This window comes from Rhododendron vialii, chromosome 3a, assembly GCF_030253575.1.
Source record: "Rhododendron vialii isolate Sample 1 chromosome 3a, ASM3025357v1".
Classification (NCBI taxonomy): Eukaryota; Viridiplantae; Streptophyta; class Magnoliopsida; order Ericales; family Ericaceae; genus Rhododendron; species Rhododendron vialii.
The window spans coordinates 11,366,417-11,392,203 of record NC_080559.1 but is presented as its reverse complement, the minus strand read 5'-3'; the positions used below and the strand labels follow the sequence as shown (position 1 = coordinate 11,392,203).

The 25,787-nt window shown below is 40.3% G+C and overlaps 3 protein-coding genes across 3 annotated transcripts; 1 reads left to right on the top strand and 2 right to left on the bottom strand.

The window, feature by feature from the left end:
* Positions 1-1,009: 1,009 nt before the first annotated feature.
* Positions 1,010-22,894, bottom strand: LOC131320987 (uncharacterized). The gene is made up of 14 exons (XM_058351950.1): positions 22,304-22,894; positions 20,402-20,477; positions 20,213-20,302; positions 20,042-20,086; positions 18,782-18,862; positions 18,161-18,257; positions 17,946-18,004; positions 16,758-16,868; positions 16,377-16,513; positions 16,240-16,279; positions 15,628-15,690; positions 15,339-15,532; positions 2,217-2,708; positions 1,010-1,409 (listed from the first exon to the last, which is right to left on the bottom strand). Exons 1-13 carry the CDS (start codon positions 22,699-22,701, stop codon positions 2,222-2,224), a joined length of 1,878 nt encoding a protein of 625 aa, XP_058207933.1. The 5' UTR covers positions 22,702-22,894; the 3' UTR covers positions 1,010-1,409; positions 2,217-2,221.
* Positions 8,224-12,105, top strand: LOC131320988 (uncharacterized). Its single transcript, XM_058351951.1, has one exon. It carries the CDS (start codon positions 8,518-8,520, stop codon positions 9,400-9,402), a length of 885 nt encoding a protein of 294 aa, XP_058207934.1. The 5' UTR covers positions 8,224-8,517; the 3' UTR covers positions 9,403-12,105.
* A 1,166-nt stretch (positions 22,895-24,060) lies between the features above and the next one.
* Positions 24,061-25,479, bottom strand: LOC131320986 (probable ADP-ribosylation factor GTPase-activating protein AGD15). The gene has a single exon (XM_058351949.1). It carries the CDS (start codon positions 25,200-25,202, stop codon positions 24,447-24,449), a length of 756 nt encoding a protein of 251 aa, XP_058207932.1. The 5' UTR covers positions 25,203-25,479; the 3' UTR covers positions 24,061-24,446.
* Positions 25,480-25,787: the final 308 nt, after the last annotated feature.

Sequence of the window (25,787 nt, the reverse complement as noted above, 5' to 3'; positions counted from 1 at the left end):
GAGTCAACGCAACATAGGGTGGTAGCTATTCTTTTACATGTTCAGCACCTTATCTGAAAGGACAAATAATGCATTCCACAATCTGCTTTCACAGGTACAACCACAAGTACATGCACAATTCTCCTCTAAAGTAAGGGCCAAAAATGCAACAGGGAGGGTAGAAAGTAAAGGCAGGCTCAATGACAGCAGGATTTCAAACCCACCAGAGTCCTACCGCCAACACACAAGACTGATCAATAATGCGTCCCACAATCTGCTTTCACAGGTTTAACCACAAGTCCAAGCACAATTTCCTCTAATTAAGGGGCAAAAATGGAACAGGGAGGGTCGAAAGTGAAGGAAGGCTCAATGACAGCAGGATTTCAAACCCACCAGTTCTACCATCAACACACGCAAAACTGATCAATAGAGTTCTCACATTACCACCTGCTCCATAGAGATCTCAATATAGTGAAGCCCTTCTGAGGAAAACATTCTGATCTTCAGTCCAAAGTTGAAGCAGAACATGCACATACCCATGAATAAAAATCTCAAATGATTCCCAGTTCAGGTGATGAGTGCATCTCAATTTTAATTTTTCAAACCATACTTCTACCTAACTGGGGAATGAATAAGAATGATCATAGTATAAGGTTGGAAGGAATGGGAGGATTATTTTTTCGCAGGTGGATGGAAACAGCCATTTGGACTAGAATCGGACAGGCCACATTCCTCTATATTTGAATCTAGTTGTTGTGTAAATGCTTCGACCAGCTCACCAAACAAAGTCATAATTCTTGCCTTAAAAATTAGTCAGTTGCTTAATGATAATGAAGTGTCTAATAGAAAGATTCCTCTCTTTCTGAAATAATTCATAATTCTTCACACCATACTCGCACCAAGTTTATCTTTTTCATTTTCACTAACTTTTCAAGTATATGGAGAACATTCTAAGCACTCACATTCCAACCTATGTTGCCTTCCTTTTTGCACATTTAAGACAAGTTGCCTGCTACATACACATACAACAAGAACAAGGTAAGTTGGTTATTGGATTCAACATCAGTAAACAAAGCACCGAGAACAAAGTCAAGAAAGGTTTACAATGCACATGTATCATGAAAATCTTGTGTAAAACGAATATTATCAACAATGGAGGCCCCATAGCTAGGGTAATCTTGCAGAGTAACACCTACCGATGATCTATTCAAAAACCTAACAGATACCAAAAACAATACTATCCCCTTAATAACTTACCAACAAAAAAAACAAAACCCAAATATACACATCTTACTAGTATGCTACATTCCATGTCAAAGCAATCAAACCCTTTCCAGAAGATGCCGTTCGTGTCTGTGATACTGATCCATATATATGGCCCAAAAGAATAGTGGACATTGTAGTCAGTTGCTTGCCTATCAAACTGCTAGCTGCAATAACATTTATTACTAGTAAGACCAGCAATCCAAATTAGTATTCAAGCAGAGAAAATCTTATTTCCGGAGCAGCCGTAAACAAGAGTTTACAACGTTCAATCGCGACCGTCCAAAAGTGTTTTGGACAGTCTGGATGTTAACTCTCCCCGGAATAGTTTCATTAAAATCCGGACTGTCCAAAACACTTTTGGACGGTCGCGATGGACTGCAGCTGTAAACTAGTTGTTTCTGGCTGCTCGGTAAGTATTTCTCATTCAAGTAATATACAAACACTACAACCTTAACAGAACAAAAACATACTATAGATCTGACAAACCAAGATAAACCAAAGACCCGTAGCTTATTGAATGTGCCAAAACATCAAATACTATTGTCAAAGTCAAACAATCATCGAGAACTAACATGGAAGCAACGACACTGATATAACCTGAATTCGACGATATAATGTGAAAACGAAAAAAAAATCCTACATGAGAACTGAAAGACACAATAAACTCCTTTAAAGTGGTTAGGCAAACGAAACGAGTCTGTTGTGTCGGGATAGGTTAAAAAAGACACCTTGTAAAAGTATTTTCAGCATTCTCAGTACTTCTCAATATGATCAAAGTGGGAAAAAGAGTAAGAGAAATATTACTTAAATGCAGCATTGAAGTCCTCATCAGTATCACACTTCCAATGACACCACCATAACATAGCTCAAACACTTTACAAGCTAACAGTAACAATGACATCTGATAGAGGACAAATATTGGTAACAGCCAATACTAATAACAAACTGAGATCAAGAAAAGCCAAAGTTACCTTCTTCACAAGGTCTTCCTGGAGAAAAGTTGCAATCTGTCCTCGCTTAAACAACTTAGTAATCCTGAACTTAAGTCATGTGTGTATTTCACATCTCGAATCGGATGTGTCTGAGATTTAAGATGCTGAACCACCATAAAAGATGGCAACTCTTGCAAGACGACTTCACATGTTACTTCGTTAGTAGAGGCAAATTGTAGGTTTTGATTGTATATAATTGCAGATTTTGGCAGTCGTACTTCATTTACAGACGCACATGTTGATCCTAACTTCTGATAACAACTGTTACCCAAAGCCTTGTATAGAACATGGGTGCCCCATACTCCTTTCCCCATTAGAGAGGTGACAGGAGAAAGTGAAGGCTGAGAAACAACCGTATCATTAGACATCTCAATTTTCGGACGAAAGGAAGCAACGATATGATTACTGCTTGGACAATAAGCAAGAGCTATACAAACTCCTTGATTCTCTGATCCAGGAATCAAAAATGTCCTGCATCAAAAGTTAAATAAATTGTCAGAACCCCCAAAATAAAACACAATACAGAACATGTTTATTTGGACACTTACTTTCAAAAACATCAACAGGCTTGAGGAATCAGACTGTTATTTTCCAATTTACAATGTAAAACAAAAAAAAAAATCCTATTATTAAGTTCGCCTCAATAAAATATAAGTCTCTTAGGTGGTGATGTTCTGAACTAGGTTCTAACCATTCAATCAAAAAACAATCGAGCCAGACCTCAGAGCATCGCCCTTCATCACCATGGAAACCAGTGGGAATAGATTTCCTCCAAGTTTTACAGTTGATAGTCACTGGCGAAGGGATAGATTTGGCTAGTAATGGAAAGCAAACCAATCATCACTTGATTCCATATTACGGAAACCTCCATTCACTCAGTCATTGAGTCTCTTCCGAAAGAAGAGAGAAGTCCACCCAAAAAACGTGTAGTGAGACTTTCCAGACCCATAATGCTTTATAGCTAAACAAGAAAGCCATGTCTAGATACATTTGGGCTATTGCTAGTAAACCCGACTCTCTTTGGATTAAATGGATTCATACTTTTGTCATTAAAGACCAAAGTTTGTGGGCCATGAAAATCCCTGCCAATGCTTCATGGACTATTAGATAACCGGATGTTTGGAGGGTTGTGTGAAAATGATTTTCAATGATTCAAGGAGATTTGGGGGTGGTGTGAATGTGATAGAAGCGGTTGGAATGCGAAAGGAGAAGATTCAAAATTTTGTGCGTGATTCCCTATCTCGCCTCTCCCACTACAAAAGTTAAGGCCCAAATTTTCATCTCCCTCCCTAAAGCCTCCCAAATGTGGCTCCAATCTCTCTCACTACAAATCTCACCTCAAATGACCCGATTTCTCAAAGAAAAAAGAAAGAAAGAAAAGAAGATCAAAGAAATACTAGGAAAGCGAAAAATCAAATTCAAAAGAGGGTTGAGGCTTTTACTGATTCTGATTGGGCAGGAGGACATCTGACTGGAGATCCACTATATGATATTGTGTCTTCCTTGGGGGAAAGCTAGTAAATTGGAAAAGTAAGAGGCAGATAGTAGTTGCACGGTCTAGTGCAAAAGCCAAATATAGATAACTGGATGTTTAGAGGGTTGTGTGAAAATGGTTTTCAATGATTCAAGGAGATTTGGGGGTGGTGTGAATGTGATAGAAGCAGTTGGAATGTGAAAGGCGACGATTCAAGATTTTGTGCGTGATTCCCTATCTCTCCTCCCCCAATACAAAAGTTAAGGCCCAAATTTTCATCTGCCTCCCTAAAGCCTCCCAAATGTGGCTCCAATCTCTCTCACTACAAATCTCACCTCAAATGACCCGATTTCTCAAAGAAAAAAGAAAGAAAAAAAAGAAGATCAAAGAAATACTATGAAAGCGAAAAATCAAATTCAAAGTTTTAGTATGCATTTGCATCCAAAAATATTGTTGCAGATTGGGCAATGTACGTCTTTACTCAGTTAGTGGACTTCAAGATAGACACACTATCCACGGCCCATATGCCATTCCCATGCATGATCACAGCTTTGTGCAAGGAGAAAGAGGTGAAGGGGACAACCTATAACAAGCTAGAAGAACTCGAGCCAGGGCCGATGACTGATACTTTTGATGAAAAGAGCGTCTCGTAAACCTACGCCGCCAAGTCTAAATCCGTTGGTTCCGACAACTATTTGATTACCTTACCCTCTAAGAAAGCAAAGCTGCCAACATGGTCCAAATTTCTCTATTGTCAGAATATTTCAATTATCAAGAGCTTGAGAAAGGAGAAAGTGGAGAGGAGGGGAATAATGAGAGAGAAAGCACGACTTAAGAAGGAAGTGGCGTGGCAAACGACTCTCCTTGACCAACAACATGGTGAGAAATATGTGCCCGAGCCGGAAGTTAAGGCCGAAGTGAGCGACGACTTCAGGGAGCAAGAAGCTAAGGATGAGGAAGGGAAAGATTAAGGAGGTGGTCGGCGAGTAGAAAATCCCCAAACTTGGTCGGGGTACCGGGTGGTTGACATTCCACCCCTGTTTTTATTTTTATTATATCAAGTACTCTTGATTAGTAGTTCGTAGTATGCTTTTGGGTTTTGGCCGAGGAGTGGCCGTTGACTTGGTAGATTATCTTTCGGTGGCGGTCAATCGGGTAGTTATCCAAGCAAGTATATGACTGCCGCCCATTTTGCTAACCCTCCGTTGTAACCAAGGTCAATATAAGCTTTAAAGTCCTTGGTTGATCTCTAGTATGCCTTCATTCCTTTATGATTCAATGCTTGATGTTTGCATACTTAGTTCATGGCATGCTTTACTTTTGTACCCAAGTTTTCAGGTGTTAGTTATAATTTCGGTTTAATAAGTGCTCTCCATATATGAGGCGTGGTATATCTTGTTCACTTTCGCCTATTTCCAAGCACTTTTTCTTGGGATATGGTTGCTAGCATGTGCTTCACTTTGTGTATCCCGTATCATCCTTGTGTTCGCGGATACAAATCTTTGATAACTCGCTTTTAACTTGCTCTATACCTAGTCGTTTAATCAAGTTTTCAAGCTGTGAGTTGTAGAAGGAAAATAAAGGATAGATTGTGGAATTCTTGCTAGTTGGTAGCTCTGAGCATGTGTTGAGCTGTGATAGCGGAAGGATTGAATAGTTTTTGTGTGCTTTAAAATTTCCTGCATTTCATTTGCTAGGGACTAGCAAAGTTCAAGTTGGCACTCAATAATGCATATTCTTGGTTCTTATGTCATTAGTTTTATCGTACTTCCGTTTATAAAGTTAGTGTTTTATTAGATATTGCACGTAAGGTTGTTTTGAAGATGTTTCAGGAAAACCGTGCAAATAAGGCTGCTTTTGATGCCATGGATGACCCCCGAGGGTGGCCGAGTCCCGAGAGCCAAGGAAGGAAGCCTCGAAGGGTGCCCGAAAGCATAGCAGGCCAAGAGGAGGACCAAAGCACTAAAGATGCAGATGAAGGCTTCAGTACCGATACCAAGGTAGTGGAGGTATCAGTACCAACCTGTTCCATTTCCTTCCGGTCGCGTGGGTACCGATACCAAGGTTGGGGAGGTATAGGTACTAAGGGCCTTCAGAGCAAAATTTTAGGGTGTTTTGTAAGATATTTTGTGGGCAAATGAGGGCTTGTATAAATACCCCATTATGTCACAACTATCTAGGAGTACACTTTTTAGATCTAGAATAGGATTCTCTTTATTTGTTGCTTACTCTTGCTAGTGTTCTTCATTTTCCTAGCTTAATCCTGCATTTTTCTTTCTTAATGAATCTTAACGAAGGTGGTAGGAGGATTTTAGATTTCGCAGTAGCTTTTGACCTTGTAGTTGGGAATATTCTCTATAGGAAGCCAGAGGAGCATTTAATTACCTTTAAGAGTGGAGCAAATAGAAGTCAAATCGACTATTTTCTTGCTAGAGGTGTAGACCGCTTGACATGTAAGGATTGTAAGGTTATTCCCGGAGAGTGTCTAATGGCACAACATAGACTTTTGGTGTTAAATATTTGTCTCAAGTGGAATAATAGAAGGAGAAAGGAAACTAGATGCCCACGGACTAAATGGTGGGGCCTAAGAGGGGAGAAACTAGAGGTATTCAAGGAAAGAATATCTCAAGAAGTATGGTAGGGGAGTGGAAGGCGATAATGACAATATGTGGAATACGATAGCTGACGGTATTAAAAGACTATCGAAAGAAGTTCTTAGGGAGTCAAAGGGAAAAGGTCAAATTTCTAAGGAGATATGGTGGTGGAATGACGAGGTTCAAACCATGGTAAAAGCAAAGAAGGAGTGCTTTAAAAAGTGGCAAAAGGACCAAATGAGGAAAATTTTCAGAATTATAGGCAAGCTAGCAAGGAAGCTAAGAAAGCCGTTAGGGATGCTAAGTTAAAAGCCTATGAGAATTTCTACGCTAGACTCAATAGTGAAGATGGAGAAAAGATTATTTATAAACTTGCTAAGCTGCGAGAAAGGAAAGCTAGAGACGTTTCTCAAGTTATGTGTATAAAAGGTATTGATTTGGTGGTGTTGGTGAAAGACGAGGCGATCAGAGATAGATGGAAGTCGTATTTCGATAAGTTGTTAAACGAGAAACATGAAGGAAGCTTTGGTGGGGAGGAAGTGCATATAACTAGCGAGAACATAGAATATGAGTTTTATTGGAGAATACAAAAGTTCGAAGTGGTTAAAGCTTTGAAAATGATGAAACCGGGTAAGGCCCTAGAACCAAATGGTATCCCTATTGAAGTATGGAAAAGTCTAGATGACTTGGCTGACGAAGTTCAACAAGATTATTATAACTAGGAAGATGCCCGACGAATGGAGGAGTACCTTAGTACCTACCCATAAGAATAAAGGGAATATTCAAAGCTGCAACAACTATAGAGGTGTTAAATTGATGAGTCATACGATGAAGTTGTGGAAAAGAGATATTAACCATCGCTTGAGGATGGTGACTATGGTATCAGAGAAACAGTTTGGGTTGGTTCATGCCTGGAAGATAAACCATTGAGGCTATCTACCTATTAAGAGATTGGTAGAAAAACACAGAGCAAAAAAGAAGAATCTCCATATGGTTTTCATAGACTTAAAAAAGGCTTATGATAGGGTGCCTAGAGACATCATATGGTGGGTTCTGGAGAAAAAATGAGTGACCAAAGGGTATATATCGAGGTGATTAGAGACATGTATGAAGGTGTCGTCACTACCATTAGATCACCAGTAGGAGAAATAAGTGAATTTCCAATCACCGTAGGATTGCATCAAGGGTCAGCCCTGAGCCCGTACCTCTTTGCCTTAGTTATGGATGAATTGACTAGACAATTTCAAGAAGGTATTCCATGGTGTATGATGTTTTCCAGTGTTCTAAAAGGCGAAATTAATCGCCGATTAATCGGAAATTTGCCATCTCCGATAAGATTAATGCCTAGGCGGTTGGATTTGGAGCTCGGGAGGTTAATCGGCGTTAGTCGGCAATCAATTGTCGATTAATCAGTCGGCGTCTAATCAGCGATAAGTTGATTAATCGGTTAAAAGGCGATTAGTCGGTTAAAAATCAATATTTTTGGAAAATGAAAGGGGGTAACTGTTATATCTCATACCAGTTTAAAAGGGCTTCGATTACAGATTTAGAGGCTTTGTTACCCAGTCGACAAAGTCGTTGCAGTCGATCGACCAACTTGGACTGAAGTCACCGACTTGCCACCACATGTGAAGTCGCCGCCGCTCTGCTAGTCTGCTGTAATCTCTCTCTCTCTCTCTCTCTCTCTCTCTCTCTCTCTCTCTCTCTCTCGTATGATCTCTTTTCAAATTTTGTATTTATTTTGAAAGTCCATACCCATATCCATATGGCAAGTGTAGTAAAAAAAAAAAATTTAAATCTTAAAACAAAGTATTACATGTAGTATAGTTTGGTGTTAACAGTTAACACAAAGTGTAAAATCATAAAATCTTAACTTATAATCATGTTAACAGTTTCTTGACTTTCTTCTCTGTTTTTTTTTTTTTTTGTAGTCTATACTGATATCAAATGTCAATGGATCCCACTCATATTCCATCTTTAAAGGCCTCTAATTCTGAGTCGGTATTGAAAAGAAATTCTAATGATGTTGGATGGAATTATGGAGTTATTGTGGATGTCAAAAATAAGGACCGCCTAAAATGCATTTTGTGTGGGAATCAGTATACTGGAGGGGTTAGTAGGATGAAAAAACATAGAGCTCAGGTTAAGGGAGATGTTGCCTCATGTACTAAGGCAAGCAAGGAAGATCTATTAAAGTGTAAAAAGGCACTTGATGAGACAGCAACTAAAAAGAGAGAAGAAGCAAGAAGGCATGAATCGGGAGGAAGTTAATATAGTACATGGAGAAGGTGATGAATTTGAAGATGATGAAGTTGAGCACGTAGGTTCAAGGAACAGGCCCCACGTTCTTGGTCCCCTAGATAGACATACAGAGATCAATCCCTGTTCTTCTGACACGACTACGAGTGGATTCAAGAAGATAAAACAACCAAACATAACTGATGCAATTTGGAAGAAGAGGAGTCATGAAGTGAGTCAATACTTGGCTCGATGGGTGTACGAAGCCGGTATTCCATTTCATGCCGTAGACAATAATAGTTTCAAACGTTTTGTTGAAGCGGTTAGCCAATTTGGACCGGGATACCAACCTCCAAGCCAATACCAACTAAGGGAGCTATTGTTGAAGGAGGAGGTGGATAAAACAAAAAAATTACTCAAGAAGCAAGAAGAAGAGTGGGCTTTGACAGGTTATTCTATCATGACGGATGCTTGGACCGATCGAAAGAGGAGAAGCATTATGGACTTGTGTGTTATTTGTAAGCAAGGGACTTGTTTTCTTTCTTCGAAGGAAGATTCGGAGGCATCACACACGAGGGTGTATATCTTTAAATACGTTGACAAGTTCATTGAAGATATTGGGGCACAAAATGTAGTCCAAGTAGTCACGGATAATGCATCCAACAATATGGCAACGGCGGATTTGCTAAAGATCAAAAGGCCTAACATATTTTGGACCTCATGCGGCACCCACACGATAAATCTCATGCTTGAAGGAATCGGTAAGCAATCCAAGTTTAAAGGAACTATTGATAAGGCCAAGGCGTTCATTATTTTTGTTCATGCTCATCATAATTCATTGGCGATAATGAGAAAATAAACGAAAAGGAGAGACATAGTGAGGCCAGGTGTTACTAGATTCACGACAGCCTTCTTGACTTTACAAAGGTTGATGGAAAAGAAACAAGAATTGCAGGCAATGTTTAGTAGTGAGGCATGGGACAAGTAAATGGGCGAAGAGCCCAAAGGGGAAAACGGCATTTGCTACCATGATGAGTACGGCATTTTGGAATGGTGTAACCTTATACTGGAAAGTGTTTGGTCCGTGATGAGCATTACAGATTCATCATCTAGCTTTTGCAGATGATCTGTTTGTCCTTTGTGGGGCTGATCAGGGATCTTTTACTACAATCAAAGCTGCCTTGGATGATTTCTATTCCTTTTCTGGTCTCCGTCCCAACCTCCATAAAAGTGCTGTCTTTTATTCTGGTGTGAGCAATGATCTTAAAGTGGTGTTGCAAGCTATTCTCCCTATTCCCGAGGGCAGTCTTCCTGTCAAGTATTTAAGGGTGCCTCTCATCACTTCCAGACTCTCTTATTCTGATTGTGTTCAACTCAAGGATAAAATTTTACAAAGCATCAACAGCTGGACAACAAAGTTATTGTCCTTCGGGGATCGATCTCAATTAATTAGTTCTGTGTTATGGAGCATGCAAGTATACTGGTGTTCGATTTTCATCCTTCCTCAAAAGTTATTGAAGGAAATTGAGGGTTTGCTCAGGGCCTTTTTGTGGACAGGTGTTCATCTAAGACAAGCTGGGGCAAAAATTAAGTGGGAATGGCTCTGCACCCCAAAAGAAGAAGGTGGTTTGGGTTTCAAGCCTCTCAAAGTCTGGAATAAAGCAACCATGATTCGGCACATGTGGGCTTTAAGCAAGAAATCTGACTCTTTATGGGTTAGATGGGTCCATTCATATATCATAAAAAGGAAGTGTCTTTGGCAAATGTGTTTGCCTCAAGACTCTTCTTGGACCATCAGAAAACTTTTTAAGCTTAGAGAGGTAGTGCAGCCCCTCATCAAGTATGTGATTGGTAATGGGAACACTACTTTTCTTTGGCTAGATTACTGGCATGATGTAGGACCTCTCTATAAAGTATTTGGTGCAGGCATAGTTAATAATGTGGGCAGCTCTCTGCTGGCCAAGTTTCATCAATCATTAAAAATGGAGAGTGGTGCTGGCCTAGACAAAGGAATAGGGCCATTATGCAACTTATGAGGAGTACCCCTTCAATCTTTAGGCCTAACATAGGTGTTGATGATTCTGTGATCTGGATTCCTGCCTCAAATGGTACGTTCTCTGTTAAAACTACTTGGGAGACTCCTAGAACTCCTCTCCCTACTATTCCGTGGGCTCCGGTTGTTTGGTTCAAGCAAGGTATTCCTAGATGGGCTTTTATTATGTGGCTTGTTTGTTGGGGGCGTCTTTCGACAAAGGATAGACTTCTCTCTTGGGGAATGATGGTGGATCCCCTATGTGTCCTATGTTCTAATGTGCATGAGTCCCATAAGCATTTTTTTTTTTATTGTTCTTTCTCAGCATGCATTTGGGGTAAAGTTCTTCATATGTTTAGCATTTCTAGAAGTCCAACAGAATGGGGGCAAGAAATAGGTTGGGCTATTCAGCACCTCAAGAAGAAATGTCTTTTCTCTGCCCTCTACAAGTTAGCCATGGCGGGTACAGTGTGGCATTGTTTTTGGCAACAAGCAGTACACTTCAGATGCCATCTATGATATTATTGTCAAGGATGTGAGGGATAGAGCATCTTCTTGGCGGAATTATGGTCGTAGCACTATTAATAGAGCTTTGTGTAGAGCTTGGAACATCTCAGAACATATTTTGTAACTAATTGTAGTTAGGCTCTTGTTTTTTTTTTTTTAAGTTTGGCGTTCCTGTCTAGTTTTCCAGTAGGTTGCTGGTTTTTCCGGGTTATGCCCTTTGTTTCTTGTATTCTTGTCTCTTTTTGGTAATAAAATCTCTCTTTACCAAAAAAAAAGTGTTTGGTCTGTTGGTGATGGTTCTTCGACTTGTTGATGGGGATCGGAAGCCCTCAATGGACTTTGTACATGGAAGCTCAAAAAAGCAAAAGAAGAAATCAAAGAGGCATACAAGCAAGTTGAGACTAACTACCGGCCGATACTAGATATCATTGATGGGAAAGCCAAGGGCAGGTTAGATAGTGCATTGAATTTGACGGCTTACTTTTTGAATCCTTTTTACTTCTACAAAGATCATACCATTCAAGATGATCCTATCATTATGGATGGGGTTCTTACTTGTGTTGAAGCTTTCTTTCCCGATGATGTCAATGTTCAAGATGAAGTCATCAATAGAGAGTTGTTGAAGTACAAGAACAAAGATGGTGGATTTGGAAGACCATTAGCCACAATGGGATGTGTGACGAACAATGACTCTTATGATCCAGGTAAATAAGTAGTTACTTTTCTTAGTATTATTTTTTTTTGCTACCGAGGTTAATTAGTACTAATGGAATTGTGCTTCTTTCATGAAAAGTTGGATGGTGATCTAACTATGGCAATCATACGCCCAATTTGAAAAGAATGGCCACTCAAATTTTCTCTCTGACTTTAAGTTCATCGGGGTGTGAGAGAAATTGGAGCACTGTTGAGGGATTATATTAACTTAGGATTTTTCTTTTTTGTATAGATACATACAAAGAAAAGGAATAGACTAGTTACGACAAGGTTGAACAATCTAGTGTATGTCCAATTCAATGCCAAACTCATCAACAATAAAAGAAAGGGGAAGGATGTATTACGTGCTAGTGAAGCAACACATGCACAAGGATGGATTGTTGAAGGTGGTGATGTTGACGAAGAAGACCCGATTTTGGGACTTACTTGGGAGATGATCGGGAAAGCTACGGAAGCAGATGAAGTCCTTCAACCTATAAGAACTACTAGAAATGTTGGAGTACGAGAGCTACATGAGGAAGATATTTTGTTGGAAGATGATCTCGAAGAGGAGGTAGATGAGGATTTTGAGTTTGAGTCCGATGGAGACCAAGTTATGGTTGGATATGGGGAAGAAGAGGATGAGTAAAGAGTAATTGACTAGTAATTCCGTACTTGATTTCATTTGGTTTGTAATTGACTAGTAATTTCGTACTTGGTTTCCTTTGGTATGAAGTTGAACTATGAACATTGAACTTCTCATTGTATTGACTAATTATTTCATAGTACTTTACTAATTTTTCAGTTTTTCATAAGGGTTGTCATTGGGGAGTGTGTGTGTGTGTGTGTGTATAAACCGATTAATTGCTACAAGCCGATTAATTGGCGATTAAAAGGCCTTGAAGCTCGAAGGTGGTCAACCGAGCGACTTTTAGAACATTGATGTTTGCAGATGGCATTGTCCTCGTAGATGAAACCGCTAGAAGTGTTAATACGAAACTAGAAATTTGGAGGGAAGTATTAGAGTCAAAGGGTTTTTGGATAAGTAGAAGTAAAACTGAGTATATGGTGCGCAAGTTTAGTGGTACCAGTAGTGCGCATGAAGAAAGAGTGATGATTCAAGACCTGGAGATACCAAAGAGTGATCATTTTAGGTATTTCGGCTCAATTACTAGTAGAGATGGAGAGATTGCTGATGATGTGACCCATAGGATCCAAGTGGGGTGGCTCAAGTAGAGAAGCGCTACTGGTGTACTATGTGACAAGAGGGTACTCACAAAATTGAAGGGAAAATTCTGTAGAACTGCCATAAGACCAGCGATGCTTTATAAGACATAATGTTGACCTATTAAGCAACAACATGTGAGCAAGATGAGTAGCGGAAATGAGAATGTTGAGGTGGATGTGTGATATGACTAGACAAGACAAGATTAGAAATGAAACAGTTGATGAGATGGTAGGTGTAGCACCTATAGAAGAGAAGTTGAGGGAAAATAGGCTAAGGTGGTTTTGGCATGTTTACCGTAGACATGAAGATACAGTAGTTAAGAGAGCAGATAAGATAGCTTTAGGTAGCAATGTAGTAGACCTAAATTGATATTAGATGATGTTGTGTGCAAAGATATGAGTATAATGGGTTTGTGTGAACAAGTGGCCCTTGACAGAGCTCAATGGAAGAAACAGATTCATGTAGCCGACCCCAAGTGATTGGGACGTAAGGCTCGGTTTGGTTTGGTTTGGTTTGGTTTGGTAATAAATTTATCTTTCTTTGCTGTTAAAAAAAAGGAACTAGAAACAGACTCAGAACTAGTACTAGAGCCCATCACACATAAACCGAATACCCAAGGCCAAGATGGAACCAACCCACGATCAATGAATCAACTGAAGATTAAAAAAGTCCAAACTAATCAGCAATCGCCAACAATCATAACTAAGAGGACGGCACCTAGCAACCAATAGATCGAAACAACCAGCATAACCAGCATAGGGGAACTAAACCATACATAGACAAAGCCTTATCACCAGAGATGAGAAGAAAACCATACCACAGTCAAGAACACACCAAAAAGTACAAAACAAGTGATGAAAACAGAGAGCAAAATCCCATCAAATTGAGAATCGAAGCAAAGATGGACAGAAATCTCAAGTAGAGGGTCGACTAGAGCAACCGACTTGGCTGAGTTAGGGTTTTCTAGTACTGGGTTTGCAATTCCAACGTGATTAAGAGGATTTGAACTCGATTTGGGTGATTTCGAACTCAATTAGGGGTTTTTGAACAGGGATTAGGGATTTCAAACTCGATTTGAAGGTCAATCAGGAGTTTTGAACATCAATTTAGGCTTCGCGAAGTTCAAGTTAGGATTTTTGAGGGTATACAAGGACTGGGTTACGGCTAGGTTAGGGTATAAGAGTGTTTTGTGGGTCGACCAAAGGATTTTGTGGGTTTTCGGTTGCTAGAATTAGGGCTTTGGTATCCAGGGGTCACCGGCGACAAGAACCAACGGCAGAATGTGGCGGCGAACGGTGGTCGACGATGGTGAGCAATGAGTGGCGGCGGCTGTTATGGTGGTGGGTTAGGTTTAGGGTATTGCTCTGATACCATGTTGTTAGGGAGAGCAAAATGTGTTTAGGGTGTCTAACCCTAACACAAACCACTTGTATTTATATTATGAAATACCGTGTTACATGACTTTACTAAGCAATGTGGGACTAATTATATTATAACAGTTTGCAATACTCCTAGTAATTTATTGCCTAATGTGAAGTGTGAGGACTCAGTCAGATGGTCCCTTTCCCTTTCTGGTATTTACTCTAAATCAGCTTGGAATGCTGTCAGACACAAGCTCCTGAAGTAGACTGGCATAGAGTTATCTGGTCCAAACATCATGTCCCCCGCTGGGCTATTATTCAGTGGATGTGCTATTTGGGGAGGATGGCCACTTGGGATAGGCTGCATAATTGGGGGATGATTGATTCTGATTTAGGTGTGTTGAGCGACCAAGAAGCCAAATCTCATGGGCATTTGTTCTTTTCTTGCCCCTTCTCTTATCAGGTTTGGCAACATTTTTGTTGAAGAATGGATGCAATAGGCCTGTCTTGATTTAGCTGCAGAGTTCAATTGGCTTAGAAATCAATGCGGTGGAGCTAAATTGAAGCATCTCCTTGCTATATTGTCTTGTGCTGCTGCTATATAACATCTATGGAGGGAGAGAAATAATCGTATCTTTCAATACCTACGGGCTGATGTTAATAAGGTTATAAGAGGGATTATGTTAGTTCTTGGCTGAAGCTTAGAAAGTCTGATGAAAATCAGCTGTTGTAATTAGCCTAGAATATATCTCAAGGGTCTTTGAAATTACTCTGTGGTTCTGCTGCTTTATCTCTATTGTTCTTCATGACTTCTGATTGTTTGAGTTCTATTCTCATTCTAGCGGCCTGTGCTCAACTGATTGTTTGGGGGTATGCCCCTTAGATCTCGTGTTGTCCTTGTTTCAATAAATCTTAAGTTACCCCCAAAAAAAGCCATAACAAACGTCAGGTACGTAGAAAACGGCGAAGACTACCTTTCTTCTATGGCCCCAAAGTTCCACTGACACAGACCGCCAGAAGAGGCAGTTAAGAGGCTTCTAACGCCAGAAGGAAGAGTTGAATCTGGTAAAAGAGAGTACATTGTATGAATGGGATTGGATGTCAACCCAACTACAGATTCCACTGGCTTCAAAGTTTGGCGCATATCAAACACAAGAAGCATACCATTCTGCATGAATTTTACAAAAAGAGAATCAGTTGAAGTCACGTAAGTAGCAGGTTGGCTCACTATGAATGAACAACTGAGGGTAGGAGTTGTACGACCTGTAATCCAGTATATACGTAATGTGAGGAGTTAAGATCCCATGAACATGACCAAGCAGCAGCCTGGAAAAAAAAATATTGGGAACGTTGCATTGAAAGGAAAAATAAAGGCAAAAATAAACTCAGGAAGTATCATAACAAACTGTCTTTGGAGCAACTATGATAACATATAAAAAGAATATAGCCTTCTTCCTATTATAGGAGATTGTAACTGGGTAGTTCATTATAGTATCACTCACACAATCACTAGGCAACTGGCAACCAGTGTGAGACATGGGATGACACAATTAAGAAGCATGTTCTTTTCTTTACCTTTTTTTGCTCACGGCATTTGGCGAATATTCAGCTACCAGTTACCTCAATTTGCTGCTCAAACTTAAATATGGAGAGCTTAATCTAAAGCAATTAAACAGCAATGTGCCTAGATGATCAAAACTCTCCCTCTACATACCACCCCCAAAAACATAAACATAAACAACACAAAACAAGACAAGACAAAATAAAACCCCTCAAAGAGGGAAAGGAAAAAGAATTGGCACCACATGAACCATCATTGAACAGCCAGTAAATTTCTGATTAAATAAGCAACATCGCAAGGAACACCAGACTTACCGGCAAATCATAAGAAAGAACAGTGTTGTTGCTTTCCATACTGAAACAAATGGAAGGACAAATTCAGATAATTCCCTCTGAGAAACTGTACTGCAAAGAAACAGCTCCAAAAAGAATACTACAGATTCTTAATCCACCTGATAATCGATAATTTCTTCCCCAATGAAGCAAGGAGTGCCAGTCTGCCATGAGGGGCAACACGGAGATCTCTAACAGCTTTTGTGTTGACAGGAAGCGCAATATTTTCCCTTCCATGTGGAGCAATCAAGCTCATCTGCAAAACCTAGTTTGTCAAGAACTTGGAGATGTGTACCACGTGCTTCAAGTTAGAATTACATAGCATGTAGTCCCTAGGGGACAACCAGCACCTTAGGTCACCTTCCCCTCGAGTCTCCTTAACTCCCTATCTAAAAAGCAGAGAGAGAGCGAGAGAGAGAGAGAGAGAGAGAGAGAGAGAGAGAGAGAGAGAGAAGCATAGCATGCCAATTTTGATGTTTAAGGACGACGAAAAACTTTACTTTGGCGAGTACATGCATTCCTCCCATTCCAGACAGCCTTTGAGCAATAATACCAATTTGACTGGAAGCATCCACATCAAAAAGTTTAGCACCATCTACCTGCAACTCCTTCTACAAAAATTACAACTGTTTCAATTAAAAATATAAAAGGGAACAAAACCATATACGAGAACAAGATTAACTGAAATAAAACCAATGTAAAACTGGCTAACAAAATTATGCCGGGGAATTCACAGTAGCGAAACGAAAAAGAAATGCAATCAATGATAACAATAAAACCACATTTACACTCAAACAGCAAAACCACATTTTATTTGGGCAAATGACACCTCAGGTTTTAGTCAAGAGTTTTACAATGATCGTGAGAGAGACAAAACAATAGGAGGGAAATAATGAGGAAGGGGCGATGCTGGCCAAATTTGTTGTGGGACTGGGGTTATCACAGAGAGTGTTGTATGCTGATGTTTGGGGGTCATTGCTTCAGCGAGGAAGTGGAAAGGCGATGGCAATTCTGATGCAGAGGTGGGTCTACGAAGGAGGGGTTGTTGGCACTGTGGTGCCATGGTGGTGCTGGCCCTGCTGGGTATCATCTTTTACTTCAGAACTCTAATATGGAATTCAGAGAGGCAACCCATCTTTACAGGATGGCTTCACTGGCTTGGTTCATCTTCATCTTCACTGATGCGCTCTACCACAAGAAAAACTACGAAGGGGATAGAAAATTCGACGTTCAGCTTAGTCAGCAAAACCACAGGAAGTCATGTGTTGATTCAAATACTAGGGCCTATACGCAGATGACCCAAACCACAAGATGTTTAATTGATGTTTTCCCTATCATTTATACACCTGGAGAACAAATACTTATTTCCAGAATTAGCAATAATTTTATTGAAGCTCACATCTTTCAAAAACTTTTTTGAGATTTAAAGACATGTCTGTGAACCAGTACAACAAATAGGCTGTGCACTCTATGGATGTGTTTTACAGGATAATCTAGAAGTGGAAAACATGAGGAGCATGGAAGAAATACTTAGTCCATCAGTGGCTTTTGAAGAGATTTCCACAAAAGCTACCTAAGGATGTAATAATAAGATGCTAACACTGGGTCTAAATTAAGGTTGCCCCAACCCTTTCTTCTAATTTGGGGAGGGCACAACATAAAAGATGAGATCAATAAAAATATCAAACCTGCAATATGAAGTTGCTTGAAGATCCTTGACCACAATATTTCAAATCCAGGTTACGTCCTACAAGACATGTGAAGCGATTACAAGTTTATTGCTAATGACGAGCTATGTTATCGCAGTTTTAGTATTAGATATGGGCAGATGAGGAACGTAAAAATTAAAACTAATACAAGTTAAAACCCCAAACAAAAGTTTATCATCAGAAAGAATCTTTACCAAACATGGCTTGTTCTGTACAACCCTCGTGTGCATTGAGCAATCCCGATGGCCTGTTTTGTGCATCTCCCAACAAACGCTCCAAATAACTTTTCCTCTGGCAAACCACAAAACTTAATGTTAACCGATAGCTAAAAAGGAACAGAAAAGATTTGAAAGATAGCCTTCAACAGAAAAAAACCATCTAGTTCAAGCTGCTATGCATAATTATGTGCAATCAACACAAAATGTATATCAAAATAGGGTCTATTCAAATTAAGCCAATAACACGAATAAAGCCAATAAATAAGCAGCACAAAAATTCTGAACAGAAAGTGAAAATAAGCTCCGTAAGCAATCTGGCCAAAAAGCTGTTAAGGAACCAGAAGAGCATAACTGCTTCTTCCTAGACAATTGACAGAAACAATTGACAGGTGAAAAATGAGAAAGAATATTAGGCGAGAAATATGCATGCCTAGGAGCAATTTCACCACAGAATAGGAGAGCAACAGACCATGACAGCAAGGACAACCATGAACCATGGAATGGTATAGGATTCAACACAGTGAACCATTACATTTATCAACACACAGAGATGCAACTCATTTGAAAAGGAAGCCCAATGAATAAAATTGAACTTGCCTCCCTAAGTTGGTGCACTTGAAGATCCAAAGCAGCCTCTCTCTTCCGCCATTCACATTCTCTCTTCTGCCAGTCGTTATTCTGAAAACATAAGTGCAAAATTTACCACCCTTGAGATCTGATCCCCCGTCTGGAAAACAGTATCGTCAATAATATAAAGAATCCTAAATGGACAAAAGCCGTTTTCAGGCGCAGTACTACAGTCTGAGGCAAATAGAACTATAGAAGCTTAAACCAAAGGTACAACAAGAATAGATAATACAAGGAGGCAATCGTAACTGTACTTATCACCAACAGAAGGCAATCATTAACATTTCTAAGGCCACCTTAAGAGGAACCAATAGATGCACAAGAGTGGTTATGCAAAAGTCCTCTACTCTTATTAAACAGGTTCATTGAGAAAGTGACAAAGTTAATTTACTACAGCATCTAGTTAACCGCATAATAATTAAGAATCTAGCTAACAAAGGTCAATTGTCTGGCTAAATTATGATCTCCTAAAATATCTGGAAAATGGACCAAACAGCCAAAAATTCTAAAGGGAGGCATGAGTGTTATCCAACTTTTTATCAAAGTGGCAGTTACAGGTCATAAGTAGCAAGGTTCTGCATGGTTGACAACAGACAAGATGAGGAAATAACTAAAATTTCATACCAAGGAGAAACAATTTGAGGAAATAATAAAATGCAACCTAGTCTTGTATAGTGACGGAAAGGAGCAAAACTCTGCGTGGCAAGAGGAAAGGTGTGTTTCAAATGTTGGCACTCAAAATGATATCAGAGTCACTCCCATTCAATGCAGTGAAATGGATAATCCCTTAGTTCAGCTTAGAGAACCCTTTTCCACGGTCAAATTTTGTTGTCATGGTGTTATTTTTTTTTCTTTTGCTTGGCGAAAGTCAGTAGTGTTAATCATAGTTAGTGAGGTTTGAACCCTAGTCAAATGCACGGGAGTGCATGGTGCTTACCACTGGGCTACCACTCCACTTGTGTTGTCATGGTATTTTTCAGCTATACTCTCTAATCTTGGAGGTCAGCTCTCTAGGGAATTCATTTGAAATTTGATGAGCAAAGGTATAGAAATAAAACATCACAGGACAGATCCACCATTTGTATGAGATGTTGACTTCTTAACAGAACAACAAAGTCTAACAAACACAGACAGTGTTTTGAAGTGAAGGTAGGATGCTTCAACAAGGATAAGAAAATAGTAAAATATCCTGCTACTTTTAAACCAGCAGTCTTAATGACATTCTCTTACCTTCTCCTCTAAGGAAGCACATTTAGCTTCAAGAGATCGAACTTTCTGCAAACAAAAGAAATCATCTATTTCTATTGGTTAAAACACAGGGGTAAAAAGGAATAGGGAATGCAAATTTATTGCTCCACAAGCAACCTGCCATTGAAAAATCTTCATAAGATAACACATTACCTTTTGTATTTCTTGATCAATGGCAACAATTTGTTGTGCATAAATTACCCTTACATCCTTCAATGTGGATTTCCTGTTGCATTGAGGACACTAAAAAAGGAAGACACTTATGTAAAAGAGTCGAGGATTGGAACACGGAAGTTGGATAGAACATTTTCCTTATTAAGGAGATTATGGCAACAACAGTACCTTCCCTAAATTTTTACGTTGCTGCAACCATCTCTTGATACAAGACGTGCCATATAAGTGGCCACAGGGAAGACAACTGCAGTCCGGAAAGCCATATTACAAGAGAATGCATAAAAGTTAATATATGTGACTCTTATCACCTAGATGAGAGAGGGGATGAAGAAGAAGAGGGAGCAGCAATTCCCAAAATCAAAAATGTTTCGATGAACATTGAACCACCCAACTTTTATGTAACAAGTGCTTATGGTTGATACAAGTATACAACCAACAAAGTGACTGTCCCCAAGCAAATAGTCAGAGCATTGGGGTTGTCTTTAAATGCTTACGTCGTAAACAGGTCAAACATATGCCTGTATAATAAAAAGGTCAAATTAGAATCTTAAGCCTCGCCTTCTTCAACGCAATCTAATACTGCCATGCCCCGCACCCGCCCCTGGTATGGAACCAGACCAGGGCCTGGCCAGTAGCTGCTTTGGCTACTAAAGGCCTATCAAGTCTGGACGATTGTGCACTACTTCATTTCTTAAACTTACAGCAGAGGCATCATGATACACGTATTTTAGGGCCAAAGAGTACTTTGTTCCACAACAAGTGCCTAATACAACTTGCCAACTGGAAGCCATATGGAGCAGCATTCTATACCAATTTATATACACATATACATAATACATATCATACACAACTGACAAGTATCAATAGCTACAAGAAAAAGTAACAGGTATCAAAAACCAGTACATTTTTCAAGTACACACATGTCCAGCAGGTAGAAAAGAGATCTATCAAGTAATACTATGCTCACCCATCTCCAAGAGCACTTACAATCCGATCCACAACAAGACAACTAAACTCAAAATGGAAATAATTGTGACTGGCCTGCTCACCAGAGAGATCAATCTTGTTTGAAGGCATAAAAGACCAATCTGTAGTTACAGGGACTTCCTTGAGGATGGCACCATGTATAGCAAGATACAAATCATGCTTTCTCAAATCACATGAAACTTTAGATTCGGTAAACAGCATATCAATTTTGCAGAGCCACCAAAAACAGCATATCAATTTTACTCCATCCAAAATTTCTTGCCCCGTACGAAAAGTCGTGCAATTTTTGAATCAAATAATAAAGTATTTCCGTGCATAATTTTCTGAATTTCTTCGAAACAAATTAAATAACTCAGGAAGCACTTTAATTTTGTGCAAAGAAATTCGAACAATTATGCACAAAAGTTTTATCTCAAAATTGCACAACTCTTCATAGGTACTAGCAATTTGGGACGGAAGTAGTATAATTGATAGCTTTTGACATAGAAACATATTTTTGAGTAAAATGGGTTTGCAAACCTAGCTCCAACGTATAGAGAATTAGACCACCCATCCTAAGCTTTAAAGCAAGTTTCCAAGAATTATAAGAGTTTTGGCTGATTTTTTTCTTTTCGCTATCTCCTCTCATCATTCTTGCTCTCTCTCCAACTCGGAAGATGCAAAAATTTAAACATTAACAATTTGTAATCCTTCGGTCGGCCCTCCACTTTCGCTCTCAATGCTCGTTCTTGAAAATTTTCGTGTTCTCGAAATTTTCTAATAGATGCTTTCACGCACACGTACCCCCTGCCCATTATGTGACTTTCTACGCTTAGTCACATATCCCTTCAAAATGCCTCACTCTCAATCCTTGCACTGCGCTTGCGCTCTCAATCATTGCTCTCGCAAATTTTAATAGGTTGAGAATTTGAGATGTGTTTCAGAGATGTTTTCACGCTCGCACACCCACACCCGTTATGGGACTTAGTTTCTACTTTCTACGTATCAAGGAGTAAAAAAGTGTGAGATCGGAGGGGGGGGGGGGGGGGGTGGGGTGGGTGTTGTGGGGGGCGCGCGGGCCGCGGCAACAAGTAAGAGTTTTACCAGACTTGGTGGTCACCGCCACTGGTCCAAGCTTCCATACAAATAGGGCAAAACAATCCGTCAATCTCGCTCCTACTCCACTCCCGCCCACTCGAATCCTGCGACAACGACGACGTCGTGGTCTCGCCCCCTCCCCTCGTCCTCTGACTAACTTCGCTGTCCTCAGATAGTGTCGCGGGACGCGAAGGAGAAACCCTAGGGGGCGGCGGAGGAGGAGGAACGACGGCCTCCTGTTCGTCGTCGCTGGTATCTTCGCCTTCTTCGTCTTCGGAGGCAGAATCCTCGTCCTCGTCCTCGTCTTCTTCTTCGTCGTAGTCGTATGCGATTAAATTGCCGTTCTCGTCCTCTATGGCGTGAAGAAGTGGATAGGACCCGTCGGGAGGGAAACGACCCGCCATTTCCACGCGAAGCGGTGTTGCTCTTGTTCTGCGATGGGTGCAAACAGAGAGAGAGAGAGAGGGAGAGAACAAAGAAAGGGTTTCTTCCGTTTTCCGGTTTTGCTACTCTACTCGGTTTCAACTTTTCAGTTTTTCCCTCCCGCACCGAATTTTTTTGAAGGAATGACCGGGCCTGCCGTGCCACAGCACGGTAACTGCGTAGGCATCGTCTCGAGCCTAAAAATGTAATCCGAATCTTTTAACAATAATTTTATAGTCACATAATGAGTACAAATATACAAACACTTACGCCTATAGTGTGTATGGGTCCACTCCTTTTGTAAGTATGTGTGTAAGTATTTGTGTGTGGTTGTAGAATGATTGATGTTTTGTAGAGCTTGATGCGTAGAATAAATCTCCAAAAAAATTGAATTGATCATATATTGATAACTTATGAAAGGTTCCTACCGGTAGAAACTGAAAACAGAAAGACCAACATTTAAATTCGTGCTTGGCCTACTGGTAGGGGTGTTTTTTGTAATGAAAATTTTATAGATTTTTCTTTGTGATTGATAAGAAGTTAGGTGTTTTCGGTAATAAATAAGTTGTTGAGAAATATCAAGTTATTTCCGGTAATGAATAAGTTATTGATAGGTGTGAATAGAGTTTACTGTAGCAAGTACTTTGTTAGACAGCTTTTTTGTTTGTGGAAACGAGATTGGTAAAATACGTTAAATTTTTGTATTTTTTGTTTGTGAAAACAGGACCTTAATAAAAAAAAATCATATTTATACGCCGGTATAATTTCTCGAACATTTTTTATTGCCAAAAAATGTGATTCGATCACCGAGTTACCGATATTTGACCGATTTGATTTTTTAGAGGTTCGTTCTATACATCACATTCTACACATTTAATTGTTTATATTTTTGGGCTCATGACGATGCCCATTTTTTTTAGCACAGCAAGCTCCCCCATTCTCCTCTCGACAGTCCACACACCATTCGATTGGTCCATTTTGGGGACCCGGGGACCCTGCCGAGCGGCACCCCTGCCGAGCGGGTGCCGAGCGGCCAATCCGGCCGTTCATCTCGGAATCAACGGCCCGAATCGAAACATCTTTTTCCTTTTCTTTTTCTTTTTTTTTAAATCCGTTCGGTACCTTTACATCCGGGCCATCCAAAACACTTTTGAACGGCCGAGATGCGCTCGGCACCGCTGCCAAGCACCTCTGCTTGGCAGCATCTCCCAATCCCCATTTTGGGCCTCATAATCATAATAGTTTATTTGATAACCAAAATCATTCATAGTTGTAGAAATCGCAGAGAACATAAACAAGGTAAAAAATTATATTGTTCAGATACCAAAAATATAACACATTTATTTTTCGAAAGATGGGTTCAATCCAGTATCCCCGCTCGTTTTTAACAACCTAAATATATTCCAATTAGCTATCGATGGCGGCAACACATATGCAGTATTATTATACTTACAAAATACGATTGTTGTTTATCAATGTAAAAACACATGTAATTCGGTGCCTCTGCTAAATACAAATTGCCTCAGCCAATGGCTAGCCCCACAAGTGCCATGCATATGAACACCAGTTGGACCATCTTCCCATTCCGACGCCAGTAGACGCGCCAGAATTGAACCCTGGACCTTGGTCTCCATTCCCACCCTTTTAGCTGCAAGTTTTACTCCAGCGAGAGAAAATTCTTGGATACTGTATATATATCTCTGGGTACTCGAATCTCTGGATTTCCTCACTCGAACGTCGCCCACCGAGAAGGGACAGTCGAAGAAGGACCCGACTTCGCGTCTTGGGCATAGAGCAAGCTGAAGAGATCCGTGTTACCATTACTACCCTTCGGTGCAGAATTATTGTGCTTAGAAACCAGCCCTACCGGAGACGAAGTCAGAACCGTGTCCATCTTATCTAAAGAACCCGCCCGAGGTCTTGGCGTGGGAGATACCTGTGCCACATACTTGGAGAGAATCTCGTCATCGAGAGAGAATTTCCTCGTTTTATTCTTCGGAACGCAACTCTTGGGTCCACCGTCACCAGAATTTTCGAATTTAAAGCTAGTGTTTTCTCCTTGTATAGGGATTGGTTGCGTTGCTGCTTTCTTCGGGACCCATTTCTTCTCCTGATACTTCTCACGAATGTATGCCTCTATCCTGGCCGTCCTGTCGTAGTTGGTTGGCAGATCTGCTTCCCAATAACCGTTGGCCTTTTCGTTACCCATGGATTGCATGAAAGCAACCTGCTCCGGCAACCAAGTGTCCAGAGTCGTCGAGCGTACCTTAGAGATATGAACTCCGAGGCTCCGATGGATTCCTGAACATTGCATGCATATGAATATTCCCAGGTTAACGCTCGCCCATCTCGGGCCCTTGCTCCGACAATCTGCACATTCTCGATTCTCCGGTAGCTTAACGAGACCCTCCAAGATTCTGGCGTGCTTGGCGTTGAGCTCCTTAGTTACCGAAGCCTTCTCGTTCATGGTTGTTCGATCCATTCCCCTTTCTTTCAGTTTTAGTCTATATACAGAATAATTTACTGGACGATCGACGACCAACAATGGCAACACCACCGCACCCTCGGTTTACCCTTTGTCAAGTTTATATGAAATTATTGTTGCCGATAAAAAACAATGGCAACACCACCACACCCACGCCCTGGCAAACATACAGTGACAGGTAAAGAAAGGTGGTTGTTAATTTCCCCCTTTCTCTTTCTGTAGGAAAATGTAGTGGCTCTCTGGCTTAGGTCATTCACCATGCAAGGACTAATGGCTGAACATATTTGTAGGGAATTAAGCAGTTGGAATGCATCCTAAAAGGCCGGTTTTCATTCATTTTTACCTAAATTTAGATGAAGAGAAACACGTTTTAACCACGACTCAAGTAGTATGAGTTGCCAATGAGCTCTAGTCTAGTTGACATCTCCTAGTTCTCACCATGTGAAAGGGCCAAGGCCTTGTCGGAGGCTTCTGTTGATGTATACAATATTGAGGAAAACAAAGTACTCCGTAGTATAAGTTGGTTGCGTTTTACTTAGGTGTGGTTTATACAAAATTAATTACTACTTTTTAAGATATTGA

Coding starts and splice junctions, on each gene's coding strand:
- LOC131320988 (XM_058351951.1), top strand. CDS start 8,518: ATGAGACAGCAACTAAAAAGAGAGAAGAAGCAAGAAGGCATGAATCGG.
- LOC131320987 (XM_058351950.1), bottom strand. CDS start 22,701: ATGGCGGGTCGTTTCCCTCCCGACGGGTCCTATCCACTTCTTCACGCC. Junction 20,087..20,212: donor TTGATCAAGAAATACAAAAG/GTAATGTGTTAT, acceptor TTTTGTTTGCAG/AAAGTTCGATCTCTTGAAGC. Junction 15,691..16,239: donor TTCTTTCTTATGATTTGCCG/GTAAGTCTGGTG, acceptor TTTTTTTTCCAG/GCTGCTGCTTGGTCATGTTC.
- LOC131320986 (XM_058351949.1), bottom strand. CDS start 25,202: ATGGATCGAACAACCATGAACGAGAAGGCTTCGGTAACTAAGGAGCTC.